The sequence below is a fragment of the Sus scrofa genome, chromosome 6 (assembly GCF_054392235.1).
Source record: "Sus scrofa isolate SSC_HxYL_T2T_F1_AM1 chromosome 6, Sscrofa_HxYL_maternal_Yorkshire_Landrace_v2.0, whole genome shotgun sequence".
NCBI lineage: Eukaryota > Metazoa > Chordata > Mammalia > Artiodactyla > Suidae > Sus > Sus scrofa.
Window position 1 is genome coordinate 154,549,322 of NC_139388.1, and position 15,557 is coordinate 154,564,878.

General features: G+C 48.3%; 1 protein-coding gene and 1 long non-coding RNA gene across 9 annotated transcripts in view; one reads left to right on the top strand and one right to left on the bottom strand.

Annotated features, from left to right (window-relative positions):
• Nucleotides 1-15,557, bottom strand: part of LOC102165354 (uncharacterized) — a 142,269-nt gene that overhangs the window by 64,926 nt on the left and 61,786 nt on the right. The gene's annotated exons all lie outside the window — the stretch shown is intronic.
• KANK4 (KN motif and ankyrin repeat domains 4) overlaps nt 1-15,557 on the top strand; it is a 74,790-nt gene that overhangs the window by 30,181 nt on the left and 29,052 nt on the right. For 2 of the 8 annotated variants that reach the window (XR_014808118.1, XM_013988892.3), the window contains exons 2-3: nt 2,705-2,950; nt 9,321-9,408. Coding sequence is in view for 4 of the 8 variants with exons in the window: in XM_013988892.3 (XP_013844346.3) it covers nt 9,330-9,408 (79 nt within the window). In the remaining 4 variants the exon portion in view is untranslated. Of the gene's footprint in view, nt 1-2,704; nt 2,951-3,432; nt 3,745-9,320; nt 9,409-15,557 lie in introns of those variants that run through there. The other 6 variants (XR_014808117.1, XM_013988889.3, XR_014808119.1 and 3 more) reach the window with 3 other exon arrangements.

The following is a 15,557-nucleotide window of genomic DNA, read 5'->3' on the forward strand; positions in this document are numbered from 1 at the left end:
TACACCCGCAGATCTCCCACGTGTGATGTCTCCGTCCAATTAAGTTGCGTCCCATCCGCGTGGCTGTGGCCGTGGCTGTCAGGGGTCTGCTCTGAGAGGCTCTGTTTCAGCAGCACGTGTGCCCCAGCAGCGTGCCCTCCTCAGCACAGACTGCCAAACAGCTGACCTTCCCCGAGCAAAGTGCAAGAGCCTAAGGGGCTGCTTAGATAAAAGGCACATTCTTCAGATAGTTCTATTTCTTTTTCCTCTTGCCTAGCACTGTCTTGCCTGACGTAGATGGTCCACCTTTTTTCCGTTTTTCTAGGGCCAGAGGGGACCTGTGCCTAGAAGTCAGAGGTTTCTTAAAGGAGTCAAACCTCCCTTTGGCCGAACCCCACCAGAAAAATTCTAGTGGGTAAATGCGTTGGGTCCAGGGGATTCTTCGGGTGACCTGGTGTGAACATGAAACTGCTTTAGTCTTAAGCCTGAGTGAGGTGTAGGGGTGTGGACATGCCAGTATCCCAGTAAGGCAAGGGCGGGGGGCTATGGAGGGCACCCCCCCATAAAAGCTCAGATTCCCCCCTAGAGAAAGTTGTTGGTATTTCCTAGGAAGATCTTCCCTAAAAGTGAGGTCACTTTCAGGACGGCACCAGCACTGATGCTTATATCCTGGCTTTTGTGTGTCTCCTGCCTTCACCTGCAGACCCAGTTCAGGTTGTGTGGTGTAGAGGAAAGGGAATTAGACTAGAAGACAGAATATTTGGGTTTGAGTTGAGGCTTTGCCTTTTCTTAGCTTTGTAACCTTGGCAACTGACTCTGTTTTCTCATCTGGAGGGTGGAGGGTACCATTCCTGGTTCTGCTCACCTCCTTGCTTGACCAGGGAGGTAAATGAGTGTGCTGGGAAAGCATGAAAGACGCAAAAGACAGAAGAATCTCTCCTCCTTTTAGAGACATAGGCAGTCAGTACAATGCCTAAACTAGCATCTCATGTGGAGCCTGAAGAACTGAAAATGCTACCTGTCTCCAGAAAGAAGGCTGAAATAGGAGGGGGGATTTGGTTGCAGGTGCGTGTGTGGGTGTTTTCCTATGAATCTTTTGTCCTGGCATCTGAGCCACACTGAGCTGTGGCGTTGCTAAGGGCTTATATTGCCTTCCCTCATTCTGCAGTCTTTTTCAATGTGATGAGAGGCCTGGCACCTGTTGGAAAAGAGAGGTGCTTTCTTGGTACTTAAGGGGATAGCTGGAGAGCTCACCTGTGTTTAGAGCTGTCGGTACTGCGGAAAAATTCAGTTTCATAGATTCTATGGAACATCTAGCCCATGATGCTAGTCAGGGAGACAGACATAGGGACAGTACTTTGAATCCAGGTGACATCTGTGACAGTCAAGGGAAGACAGGAGCAGTGGAAGCAGGAAGGCTGGCTATTGCACTCAGAGGGGATGCTGAGCGGAGCTTGGGGGATGTTGGGTGTTTCAAGAAAAGCTGAGCTCTGCAAGTAAGCCTCTCACCATTGTGTCTTGGAAAAGGAAGAATTTATCCTGGGAGAGGAAGAGAAAGATTACCTCTGTCATATAGGTAAACCAGAGAGGAAGAGTAGGTGGCTAGCAAGTCATGGGATCTGGCGAAATGGGGAGCTTTTCACTCAGCTTCCTGGTGCAATGTCTTATGCCTCTAGCCATTCTCTAGCCCATTTGGAGGGGGTGCTTGATCATCATTTAAAATCTATCAGAGAGGCAGTTTACTCCTCAGTATATTTTTTTCATATAACCTCAGAATTCAAGGAGCACTTCTGATTATTTTTTTATTCTGATCCTTTGGTCTATGTACTCATTTAACAAGGGAAAATATATTTGGCAGTTGAAAAAAGTGGATGTTGGTGTCCATAACCTCTTCCATCACATTATCCCATGCCCTGCAGTAAATCTGTCAACCTCCCTCCGGAGCAAGATGCTCTAGAATCTTCCGAAGAAAATAAGAAATGCGACCCAGTGTAGTGGAAAGACACAGAATTCTACCCCAAGAATCTGTGTGTGTGTGTGTGTGTTTTAGGGCTGCATAAGGGGCATATGGAAATCCTCAGGCTAGGGGTTGAATGGGAGCTACACCACAGCCACAGCAATGCCAGATCCGAGCCTCATCTCTGACCTACACCACAGCTCACGGCAACCTCAGATCCTTAACCCACTGGGCGAGGCCAGGGATCGAACCCGCATCCCCATGGATACTAGTCAGATTCATTTCTGCTGAACTACAACGGGAATTCCTACCCTAAGAACCTTCATTTTAATCCATATTCACTCCTGGGTGAGCCAAGAGAAGTCACTTCATTTTCCTCCCCTTTAAAGTGTGGTTGCTCAGCTCTGCCTGGCTGCCTTAAGCTGGTGAGGCCCTCAATGCCAAGTGCCTTCCAAGTGTCCTGGGCAGGATGCAGGCAGCACGTCAGGGTGACACTTGGCTCTGGCATCAATTTCAGTGTGGATTAGACAGGAATCTGCCCTGGCCTCTGAAAGCACACTCTGACAGGCAGCATCTCTAAAGGTCAGAGCTGCTTTGACATGTCTTATTGACAGGGCTTCATTTCCTAGGACGGACTCATTTGGTTAGAGCCACGGAAGGTCAAGGGGATAAGGTCTTCTAATCCTTTTGTTGAGCCTGTACACAGGAGCCCAGAAGCTCTCCTGGCCCTGTTTTGACTGCACCCGCCCCCTCCCGTATCTCCTTCAGCTCCAGTCGCGGTGCTGGATTTGCAGAGCCTGGAGCCTGTGCCTGCGCCTCACACCTGCCTCTGCTCCAAAGAGCTGCGGCTGCAGTGGGCTGGCTGAGACTCTTTACAGCGGCGCCTGCCTGGGACACTCTGGGACCTTCCTCCTCCACAGCTGCCTTCTCCCCAGCTCCTGTACCCTCCCTTTCTGAAGGCACTGGTTCGTGCTGCAGCGAGAAGCCCTGCTGGGAGCTGGAGGCTTACAGTAGGTACTTCCTTGCTTTTCTCTTTCTGCCAGAATTGAGTGCATTTCGGTGCTGGGGCATCAGACTAGAGCGGCAGGAAACAGGAGCTGCCAGCCTGGTCCTGGGAACTCCCTGGTCATTGTTTCTTCCAGCTCTGTCCCGAAAGACTTCAGTCACTGACTGATCAGGGCAGTGAGAGGTCTGGGGATCCCTCGAAGCAGCTTCGCTCGGCTGTGGGACTCAAGGACGAGGACCGGGGCGGGGAGGAAGTTTCTAAGGCAGAGCGTGGAAGAAAGAGATGCACCACGGGAGGGGTTCAGCTCCTCAGGAGGCTGTGTTCTCATTAGGAACAGTTTTATTAATGAGCCACTCAGCTGCAGGGAAAGAGGAGGAAAAGCGTAATTAATTATGACCCCTCACAGATGAGCGCCTAGATTCGGGGGAGTCAGGGGAGGAGCGTGTGCACCGTTTCAGCATCTTTAGATGTGTCCCTCTGAACTGGTAGCAGCTCTGGGAACCAACTTTCCGATTGAATGATTTAAGCTTTCTTCCTCTTTCTGCAAGATCCAGTGTCAGCTTCTTGAGCACTGAATTCTTCCCTGACCCCAGTCCTCTCTTCTCGTGAGCAAAAAGGAAGTCAGTATTTGCTTTTCCAGCAAGGTCATGGATCACCTGACAAAATCTTTAACAGCTGGGGAGCCGGTGCTGCTGTGCTGAACTCACGGGCGATCCAGTCCAGCAGCAGAACCCGGCTTTCTGGGAGGAGGCGGTGGCTCCTCCGGCTCCGGGCTGTGGCAGGGGGAGGATGCCAAGGGAAGGTAATGTGGTCACAGCTTTCCTCCCGACAGTTTTCTCTTTCTCATGAGGCTCCAAATTGAGTTGCTGCAATGCAGGCAAAAATGACAGACACTGGCAGAAAAGCGTGGGGATGCAGTTAATGAGCTTGTGTTAATGTGTCGTTTATTGAGCGTGAGTTATTTCTTTGCTTCCTGGGTCAGGGGGAAGTAAGCCGGTGGGAGAACTCGGTTGGCAGAGTCTTTTTCAGGAGTGTGGCTCACTCTCCTGGTGCCTGGGCTTCAGCTCTCTTAACGTTAAGCAGCACTGTCAGATGCCTTCTGCTTCTTAGAACAGGGGACATTCTCACTTGGAGACATGGGACCCTGGAGTGGGGAAAATGGGAAGCTCTCGACCTTTGGGGAGACCTGTAGGCAAGGTGTGAGTAATTTCCCCCCCTCCTTTCAGAAAGAGCATTTTGTATTTGCAAGAGGTCGTGCAGGAATTGACAGATTGCTGTTCGGTGCACCTACCTTGCTAAATATTTGACTTTGTAAGGTTGAATTCTCCAAGAATTCTCATGGCAATAGGCTGTGCTTTGAGCCAAGCTTTCTTTTTAAGGAAATCCAAGGTGCTATTTATTTTGGCACGCAGCCTGTTCTGGGATGAAATATGGCATTTTTATTATTGCAGAATAAAGAGAGGTTTGAAGGGAACAAAAGTACAGAACGAGGTTTCTGTTTCAGGGCTAAGTAGAGGGAGGTTTCTTTCTATTTGTATTTGAGGTTAAAATGAGATTGAAAATGGCATCATAAAAAGAATAACTGGAGAGGAGAAGGGCCTGGGTCTATGCTGCCAGAGTTGGGCTAACCCGGAGAAACCCACGCTCCTGGGCATGGACCCTGCAGGAACCACTTCTGACATGGCCTGGTAGGTGCACATGGGCCATCAATGCTGTCTGCCAAGTGACTGCTCTTTGGTAGATTTTGAACTGGCCGCCTCAGTCCTCACCTCTTCACTGCCCATTGGCTTTGAGAGGCAGTACAGAGTGATGGAACCACACAAGCTGCTCTGCCCCTAATTAACTGGGTAACTCGGGATTGGCCACATAACCTCGTTGAGTCATTGTTCCTCATTTGTAACTTAGAGATGATCTGCCACACGTTAGGATAAAGGTGGATAGAGATGCGGTGGGGAGGCTGGGAGGAGGGTGGCTTGTGGCCACAGAAATGAGTCCTGCAGGAGTTCTGACCTTCAAAAGCTTAGTAGGGGGAAAGTACCAAAGAAAACTAAAGCTATAAAGGAGTTCCGTCATGGCTCAGTGGTTAACGAACCCGACTGGTATCCATGAGGATGCGGGTTCGATCCCTGGCCTTGCTCAGTGGGCTAAGGATCCAGCATTGCCGTGAGCTGCGCTATAGGTCATAGACGTGGCTGACATCCCAGTTTGCTATGGCTGTGGTGTAGGCCAGCAGCTGTATCTCCCATGCCACCCCTAGCCTGTCACACATGGCCCTAGAAAGACAAAAGAGAGAAAACACACACACACACAACTAAAGCTATATATACTCAAAACATCTAGCATATGATGAGCTCATGAAAGAGGCGGGACCTAACTGGGCATTCCTGATCCTGGGACAGGCCGTGAACAAATGAAAAGTTACATAATGCCAGGTATTACAGGGTTCTGAGTCAAAATTTAAAATGCTCTTGGAGGTTACAAAATTCCACTTTAAAGGGGAATTCTGTCCAACAGAGCTATTTTTCATGTTCTGTTGTCTTGCAAACAAAGTAGCATGTATCAATGCAGCATTTTGTTTTCCATTCCACTCACCTAACCACATGAAACATCCACCCACTTAAAGAAAACCCCCTCAGCTAAATTCCAAGATATCTGTACCGAGGAGCACAGGCCAAAGTGGAGAAGGCTGGGGTGGGTGGGCCTGGAAGTGGCATGAGGAGGGCAGGAAAGCCCCCTCCTTTCCTGCAGAGTGTTAAGTGAAACTCTAAGTGAAAGCTTGCTCAGCCTCCGTGTTTAGAGAATCGAGGTGTCAGCTCCATCTTATTTCCGTAGCCTTGGAAAGATTAATTTTAGAAAAATTCAAGTCTCTGGGAACAATTAGAGGTCTCTATAGAGTTCTTTTTTTAATGAAATTTGACCCCAAGTATGCTGCAGAGTTATTTGAAGCTCCATGATCTGATATAGGAAGGGCTGAATTGTAACTCTAACCAAAGGCTGTGTGTGTGATTGCACTCCCTGAGGTGATGGTGAGTTTGTGTGGCCAGAGGCCCCCCTGCACCCTCTTGCTCAGGAGGAGCTTTGCTGCTTGGTGTCCAGCCTCGGAGAAGCAGATCACGCTTTGGCCAGAGGGACTTAACAAAGGGAGCCGTTCTCCTCCGCCTGCCCAGAAGATGCGTCACATTCATGGGCGGAGGAGCGTCAGGGGCAGGAATGCGTCCCCTCACAAAGAGAGCTGGGGTGGCCAGGTGTTTACAGATCACTTCCGTTCTCAGCACAGGCGTGGGGGCAGCTAGACTTGAAAGCGAATCCCGCTCCAATACTTGCTTGCTTTGTGGCAGGGGGTGGGGGTGGGGCGCTTTCAATTTGCTCAGCCTCAGTTTCCCTTCCTGGAAGATGGAGACGATGATAAATCTCTTGGGGTTAGGGGGAGACTGGCATGACGTGATCCAAGAATGTCAAGTGCTCCGAGCTCTGCCTGTCGCTCAGCAAGGTTCTGAGGTGGGAGGGAGAGGGGAGCAGGGGGAGAGGAGAGGCCGTGATGATGGAAAGACAGGCTATGGGGTCGCGGGGAGGGTTTGCATCCTCACCCTTGTCTTCCCCAGGCTTTCCCTTGAAGCTGCAGGGCGTCTCCTGCCCGACAGAGTCTCGGAGGCGCCACCAGGGCGGCGCACTGCTGACCTGAGGCATTGAGATCAGCAGCAGAATCTTCTGCCAGGACCCTTCTCTTTTTTTTCTTTTGTTTTCCACTAAGTTATATGGACATATAATACTGTCTTAGTTTTAGGTGTACAATACAATGATTTGATAGTTGCATATGCTGTGAAATGACCACCACAATAAGTTTAGTTAACATCCATTATGTCCACTCAGGTACAAATGTTTTCTTCTGAATGAGAATGTTTAAGATTTACTTTCTTTGCAACTTTCAAAAATACAATATAGTATTGTTAACTATAGTCACCACGTCACATGTTACATCCCCAGGACTCATTTATCTTATAACTGTGAGTTTGTACCATCTGACCGCCTTCACCCATTTTGCTCACCCCTCACCCCCCAAGCCCTGCCTCTGACAACCAGCAATCTGTTCTCTATGTCTAGGAGTTCTATTTTTTACAATAAGGATTTCACATATAAGTGATATCATAGAGTATTTGTCTTTATCTGACATATTTCATTTAGCATAAAGCCCTCGAGATCCATCCATGTGATTATAAATGGCAAGATTTCCTTCTTTTTTGATAGCTGAACTCTCTCTCTATATATATATAGTGAATATATATATATATATGTATATATATATATATATATATATACAGTGTGTGTATATATCAATCACATCTTGGGGGTTTTGTTTTTTTTTTTTTTGGTCTTTTTGTCTTTTTAGGGCTGCACCTGTGGCATATGGAGGTTCCCAGGCTAGGGGTCTAATCGGAGCTGTAGCCACCAGCCTACGCAAGAGCCACAGCAACGCGGGATCCGAGCCGGGTCTGCAACCTACACCACTGCTCACGGCAACGCCGGATCGTTAACCCACTGAGCGAGGCCAGGGATCAAACCTGCGTCCTCATGGATGCCAGTCGGGTTCACTAACCGCTGAATGGCGACGGGAACTCTTGTATCACATCTTCTCTATCCATTCATCCATCATCATCCAAAACAACAGGTTGTTTCAGAACCTCCTCTTTCTAACAAGGGTGACCCTCCCTTGCTGTGGGCAGAACCTTCCACGGCTCTCCACTGTCTGCCTCCTTAGCGGCCACTCTTAGCCTCCAGGACCATCCATGTTCATCCTTCTTCTCTGCTCCGGATCAATGCTGCCCCCAAGTTCAAGTGCTTGTGGCCACAAAGGTCAGCAAGGCCCTTTGTGTCTGTGATCCTTCTGCAAGGAGCGTCTTTGCGGACGGAAACCCCGCCTGCCCTCCGGGGCTCCACGGCGCCTGCACTGGGGAAGGCCCTCTGGCCACCTACATAGAACATGGTTATAGACAAACCAAGACCAGAGCAGGGTGATGACTTCAGAGTGAGCAGCGGTGCTCACAGAAAAGGATACGTGATACTTTCTGTCAGGCAAACGTCAGACTTCCTCTTTCTTGGCAGGTTTGATGTTTCCCAGCCCTCGTCTCCATTTTATTTGCTATTACCCATTTTCCATCCGGGGTTGCTGGGGGCTGCTCCTTATCCTTCTGTCCCTCCCAATTCCCTCCAACTTCCCCCCAACTTTGTCCTTATCCTTGGTACACTTTTCTGATCTAGAGTTCATTGTCAAGCACATTGGAATTCCTAAAACAACCCCACTTGCACTGCTGAGGTGTCACAGATAACTTATTATTCTGATGTGTGTGGCGTTACAATCATAAAAAGCCAATTTCCTGCATGATTTATTGTATTGGGGGCGGGAGCCAGGTTGTTTACCATGTGAAGAAATAGTCCAGAAAAAGAATTGAAACTTTGAGGAGAATTTATGATCAAACCTCAAGGGACCCTAATTCAGAGTCAGGAGAGTATTCTGCTTGCATGGTTACTGATGTCTTCGGGCTCCTGAGGGCAAACGGCCCCCTTGTTCTGCCCACGGTTAGAAACCATCCCTAACTATCGGCTCCTAGTTAGTCCTTCCAATTAGCTCATCTTTGTCTTGAATCTGATTGGGGTGTCACAGATCATTTACAGGTGCTCCGGGTCCAGCTTTTCACAAAATGGATAATTATTTTTTATTTTATTTTATTTTTGCTCTTTAGGGCCGCACCCAAGGCACATGGAAGTTCCCAAGCTAGGGGTCTAATCGGAGCTGTAGCCAGCCTACGCCAGAACCACAGCAACATGGGATCCGAGCCATGTCTGAGACCTACACCACAGCTCACAGCAATGCCAGATCCTTAACCCCCTGAGTGAGGCCAGGGATTGAACCTGCATCTTCATGGATACCAGTCGCATTCGTTTCTGCTGAGCCATGATGGGAACCCTCAGATTATAATTCTTTTACCATGATGGAGGTGTGACTAGATTTTAGGTCTTGGTATTTTGGAAGGAGCACTGTGCTGCTGTCAGAGCCCTGAGTTCGGTTCCTTCACTAATACGCGGTGAGGCCTTGCACAGAACAATTAATTTCTAAGCCTCATTTTCCTCATCTGCCAAGTGAGGGGGCTGGACCAGATGCTTCTTTTGGTGTCAATCACTGCAAATATTCCACGAAGACACACACAAGATTGGACTTTGGGAGTGTGTGCAGGCTTTTACTCTCCCTCCTTGGAGGGCTCTGTGCTCATGGACACCCTGGGAGAAAGGCAAGGATGAGTGCTACTTTTTTTTTTTTTATGTTCCCTCTATTCTTATTCTAACTGCATTGAGACTCTGTTTTTTTACCCCTCTTTCTTTCAGAACGCTCCAATGAATTTTACAGACTTATTGGATGAAGAGTGCCTGAGAAACTGGCGGCCAGCCTTCCCTAAGATGGAGAAGACAGATGGTAGGCAGGCTCCTTGGTATTCCCTGGTCTAAAGTGAACACTTGGGCTGGAAAGGGATCTTACCATAAATCCTGGAAATAGCTTAGGGGAAGCCTGCGGGAGACCGTCCCCGAACAGGCGGTGCTGGGAGACCCAGACCCTGTGTTTCTAGCATGATCAAGAGCAGATGATGGGAATGACAGTGAAACCTTATGTCTATACTAGACTTGTGTAATTCTTGGAGTGTTTCTCATCCCTTCCCAGCACCAAGAGGGGAGCAGGGTGATCTCACTCAATCAACTCATTGTAGAGATGAGGAACTTGAAGTCTAAGAAAGAGGCACAGTATATGGAAAAAGAGCCCCCATTCACACCTGTGTGATCCTTCAAGGCATTCACTTCTCTGCACCTCACTTCCCTCATCTGTCAGTTAGCTGTGCTGTGTAACAAGCCACTCAAAAATTTATTCATTTGAAGATATTTATTATTTCCCAAGAGATTCTGTGGGTTGGCTGGGCCATCGTTCCAGGCTGGGTCGGCTTGGCTGATCTCTGCTGGGCTCATTCATCTATGTGTGTGGTCTTCTGGGTGACTTGTCCTGATGGTTTAGAATGGACACACTCACATGTCTGGTGGTTGACTCTATGTCCCCTGGAGCATTGGTAATGATTTGGCCATGTGTCTCTTACTGTCCAGCAGGCCAACTGGGCTTTGTTCACATGGTGGCAGAAGGGTTCCAAGCACAGCAAGACAAACCCCAATGTGCAGGCAGTTTTCAAGTCTCTCCATTTGTTGTTGATCCACTGGCCAAAGCAAGTCTCAAAGCCAGGCTTAGGGTCAATGTTGAAGGGAAGTACACAAGGCTGGGTTATAATTTTGGCTACTTTTGCAAACAGTCTGCCACACCTCATCTATAAGCAGATATTAATATTAAAAAAAGGAGGGGAGTTCCCATTGTGGCTCAGCAGTAATGAACCCAACTAGTATCCATGAGGATGCAGATTCGATCCCTGGCCTCCATCGAATCTGGGGATCCCGTGTTGCCATGAGCTGCAGCGGGGGTTGAAGATATGGCTTGGATCTGGCATTGCTGTGGCTGTGGTGTAGGCTGGCAGCTCCAGCTCCAATTCGACCCTAGCCAGGGAATTTTCATATGCCGTGGATGTGGCCCTAAAAAAAAAATTTACTTCACAGAGTTGGTAAAGGACTAAGTGAGATAATGCATGTAAGGCTGTTGAGTAATAACTCTCCGAATGTCCTAATAAATGTTCCCCTCTTCCCCTCCCCAGGAAACTTGCCAAACGTCATAGACTAGACCCTAATCCCCTGACTGCTAATGAAATGCTTTTTCCAGATCGCCAAATGTCGGGAAACAGGGGCGCCTATATGGCCCCTCTCTGGTGCAGGACTAAAGGACCAGACAGCCACGCCAGCCCTGCCTCTTCTTTCTTTCTAAATGCAGTTACCATATATTTCGAAAGTCTGCCTCTCTCCCCAGAGAGCTGCCTTTTCAGCGCATCCCTGGAAACGGTCCCACAGAATACCAGCTAATTCCCTTAGTGCCCCGGGGGCCTGTCATCCCTGCCTGCCTCATTTGTCCCCGCTCAGCATCCTCTGCAAGGCTGCTTGCTCTCCACGTGATTACCCACAAGAAGCTGAGAACGGCACCCCTCTCTTCAGGCACACACGTCTCACAGCATAAAGGCAGAAGAGGGAAAAGACAGCCTCCGCTGTCTTGGCCTTTTGAAGAGGCTCATTTAATTCCCATTCTTTCCGGTTGTATTTTTGGCCCCTCTCTCTCTAGTTTCTGTTTTTCCCATTTCCTTCCAAAACGGCGTAGAGGCTCTGGACATGGTTTTCTCACTTTAAATGCCTCTGATGGGTTTGCTCACCTGCCCCCCACTCTACTTTGTCCCTCAGGAAAATGACAACGCCACCTCCCCGCTTCCCTTGTATCCTCCTAATCCCCTTTCTTGTGTCTGTATGTAACTCTTAGTTATGACATTCTTTGCAGGTCCTTTCCAGGGGCCTCGTGAGCTCGTGTGCTTTCAGACAGAGACTCTGTAGGGAATTCTAGCTAGCTCTGAGCCTCGGATAGCCTCCTTTTGCTTCTCCCCTGACTCATCTCCCCAGTTTCTCCAGAAGTATTTTCTTGGACTCTCACTCCCTCTTGAGGCTGTTGCCCTCACAGTTACATATTCCCAGAAAGCACATTCTCAGCGAATCCCCTCCTGCCCCGTCTGGAACCAGCCCATCCTCGCCTCTGGGCCCCTTTGCTGAGTACCTGTGCCTTGTTCTCTCCTGTCCCAGTGCTAACAAGCACAACAACTCTCTGAGCTGGGTATTGTTATCCCCACATTACAAATGGAAAGATTAAGGCATAGGGAATGTAAGCAATTTGCTCAGAGTCATAGAGTTAGGAGAGGACAGAGGCAGGAGTCAAATCCAGCCAGTATGGCAGTGGGTTTCTGCTCATTTTGAGCAGAAACAGTCGTCCTAATTAATTCTTGCCCTCACCCAGTGCCTGGAATTCTGAGCTCCTGCATACCTATCACTAGGTGGAACTGAAAGGAGCAGAACTTAACGTGAGCTTAGATCCCTTAGCACATCAGATCAAGCTCCCTCTTCACGGTTCAGCATTTGTCTTGTACTGGGAGAAAGAACGCAGAATGATGAGTGGCAGGCAGAGAAGCACAATGTGTGTGTGTGTGTGTGTGTGTGTGTGTGTGTGTGTGTGTGTGTGTGTGTGTGTGTGTGATATCCCATAATGCTAGCTTAGAAAAGCACCTATTAAGCCCGTCGTCCTGGGTAACTGCTCAGTCTCGCAGACTTCTTTTGGTTCACCTCACTCTCCCTTGTGGAAGATTTTGCCTTTGAATTCACTGTTTTTCATTTGATGCTATTATTGTATTTGTGCTCTGGACCTGCTCCCAGAGGCCGATGGGCAAATCAGTGCATTTCTACTGAATTGAGGCAATAAGCAGATAAATAATGCAGTCTCTCCTTTAGAGAGTTCTTTGCCTTCTGGGTCATAAATCTGCCCCCTGTTTAACTTTAGACAAATATCTCCTCTCTGACTTGGCTTGTCCCTATAATCCAGGAGGCTGCTGAGTGGACCAGGCCCAAGAATATAGCGCATTTCACCTGGGAAAATGAACAGAGAGCAAGTGCTGTCATTTACTGAGGACTACGAGTGTAGTTTCTTTGAGGGGAAGTAGGTTGGTAAAAACTCATGTGAGTGAGTGGGAACTTATTTGGAGTTTTTTGGGTGCTGGAGGAGTATTTACTCCTTATCTGCCTTGAGTCCAGATATTTGCACAGAAACTCTGAAACCCAACTTGGACCAACCCTGTGGATCAGCACCAAAAACCCTCTGATGTCTCCCATTACCTAGAGAGTAAGGTCAAATCTTTTTGCGCGCATACACATGGCTCCCTGATCTGGCTCTTACTGCCCCTTCCAATTCTTTCTCTACTCCTCACCTTTCTCTTCTACCCTTTAAGTTCCAGCCATATCAACAGCATTTAGAGAAGAACCCGGAATGACTGTGCAATTTTGCACCTCAGTGCATCTGCACATTCTTGGACATATATCTAATCTGTCCTGGCTGTTTATGGCTGTGTAACAAACCACCCCAAAACTTGGTGGCTTAACACAAGCATGTGTCATTAACACAGGTGGAGCTAGGTGTTCTCATTTGGAGTCCTTCCAGTCATTGAAGTCAGATGGTGGCTGAGGCTAGAGTCATCTGAAGGTCCTTCTATCCATGCCTGGTACCTGGGCTAGGAGCTGGAACAGCTCAGGCTGGCTAGGGATCTCTCTCTATCGCTCCACATGTCCTCTCTGTGGGGCTTCTTGGGCTTCCTCACAGCATGGCAGTCCCCAGGGAGGTTGGATCCCTTCCTTGGTCCCTGGCTTCCCACTGAGTGTGCACTGGATAAGCCCCAGGTGGAACTTAACAGGTTTCTTATGACCTAACCTTGAAATTCTCGCAGTGTCAACTCTGCCCTTTTCTTTTGGTCAAAGCAGTCACAGTCCTGCCCAAAGATTTAAAAGGGTGGAAACATGGAGCCCAGCGCTCAATATGGGGGGGTTCCTCGCCCATCTAGAGAAGGCAGGAATTGATAATGGCCATTTTGGAGATAAACAACTACCATGTTTTTTATCTGCTTGTTCTCCTAGCAAATTGCTATTTATTCATTTAACACCCAGTTATATGTCACTCTTATGAGGTCATCCCTCTCCACTAAAGGCAGATAAGCTTCTAAGTCCAATAAAATTATTCTGGAGAAACTAGGAAAATAAGTTGCTAAAGAAGACGTCCTTCAGCAGGTGTCTGTTCCCATCCATGTCACATGGCTTTGTACTTGGTATTTCACTTACTGGACCATACGTGTGTGTGTGTGTGCGCGCTTTTTAGGGCCGCACCCGTGGCCCATGGAGGTTCCCAGGCTAGGGATTGAATCGGAGCTACAGTTGCCAGCTTACGCCACAGCCACAGCAACAACGCTAGATCCAAACCGCATCTGTGATCTACACCACAGCTCACGGCAATGCCGGATCCACAACCCACTGAGCGAGGACAGGGATCGAACCTGCCACCTCATGGTTCCTAGTTGGGACTTGTTTCTGCTGCACCATGATGGGAACTCCTGACCATATTTTTTTCGAGGAAAGGGCTACACCCAATTCATCTCTGTAGCCTTAGGATCTATCCTAGCAATCCACATGGGTGCTCAATAAATAGTGGTTGACATAAGTGAATTGAATTACTGTTATTTTGTCATTTTGCCCCCAGGGCCTATTATTCTCAGACTCAGGCAAAGAGTCAGATACAAAGTCAGATACAAAGGATCTGAGGACCCCCCTCCTGTGTACCCAGCAAATCAACTTCTCTGAGGGGGCTTCAGTTCTCTATAATTTGGGCTTCCATGAAGACAGTAACTGCAATATTGAGTGTGTATTGAGTGTTTATCATGTGCTAGGCCTTGTTCTAAGCACTTTACCTGTATTAATCAGTCCTCGCAGTTTTTTCTTACCTATTATTATGGCCATATTATAGATAATGAAACACAGGGAGGCTAAGTAATTTCCCCAAGGTCACAGAGCTGAGATATAGACCAGGCTCCAGAGTCCGCCTTGTGGCCTCTGTGCTGTCCACTGTGTTCTCTCCTGAGCTCAGCATTTTAATGGGATGTTTAGAAGTATGTCACAGAGATAATAAGGGGGAGGGGTCACATGAGGAACATCAAAGGACAAAGACCATTTAACCTGAGGAACAAGCTACTTTGAGACAAACCCCTATGGATACAAATAATCCAAGGACTGACTTGTTCTCAGCATCCTCTCTTGGAGTCGAGATCAGTGGTGCCTTGGTGTGATGAAGAACTCTCTCATCATGATATCCTGATACTTTGGGTTGCCCTGAATAAACCTGAGTCCCACATCTCTTGGAGAATGTATGCCAGTGCCCCCCCCCCCTTTTTCTTTTTAGGGCTGCACCTGCGGCATACAGAGATTCCCAGGCTAGGGGTCGAATCTGAGCTGTAGCTGCCAGCCAGCCACAGCCACAGCAATGCCATATTCGAGCCGCGCCTGCGACCTACACCACAGCTCACAGGAACGCCAGAGCCTTAACCCACGCAGCGAGGCCAGGGATCGAACCTGCATCCTCATGGATGCTAATCTGCTGAGCCACCACGGGAACTCCCCAGGGCCCTTCTTGACACTAATTGTCCCATTTTCCTCTTGTCCATTTTTACTAGTTTGTGAAAAATGCAGTGTTTCTTTACCTGGCAGGAGTTTTTGAAAGCGAAATGTGTTCGTTAAGCACTAAGCAGTTTTCAGGTGGACAAGAGCACAGGCTGTGCATGATCACGTGTTCCAACTCTCTCTGAGCTTCACATACCTGGAGGCTCAGCCATCCAAGGAAGCCTAAATAATGCAGAAGGCATGACTCCTTGATATCTCAGGCTTTAGCAAGATTTACCACCACCTATTTGAATAATGCAAGGTTCTTTTAAACTATTGAGACAATTGTGTATCTCATCCTTCGAAAACTTCCATATTCATAATTGCCGATTCGTACCCTGACCTGGCAAATTCCTGGTCGCTTCAGTTCGGCAACTACATGACGCAAACCCAGCAGAACAGTGTGAGACTCTTTTATGT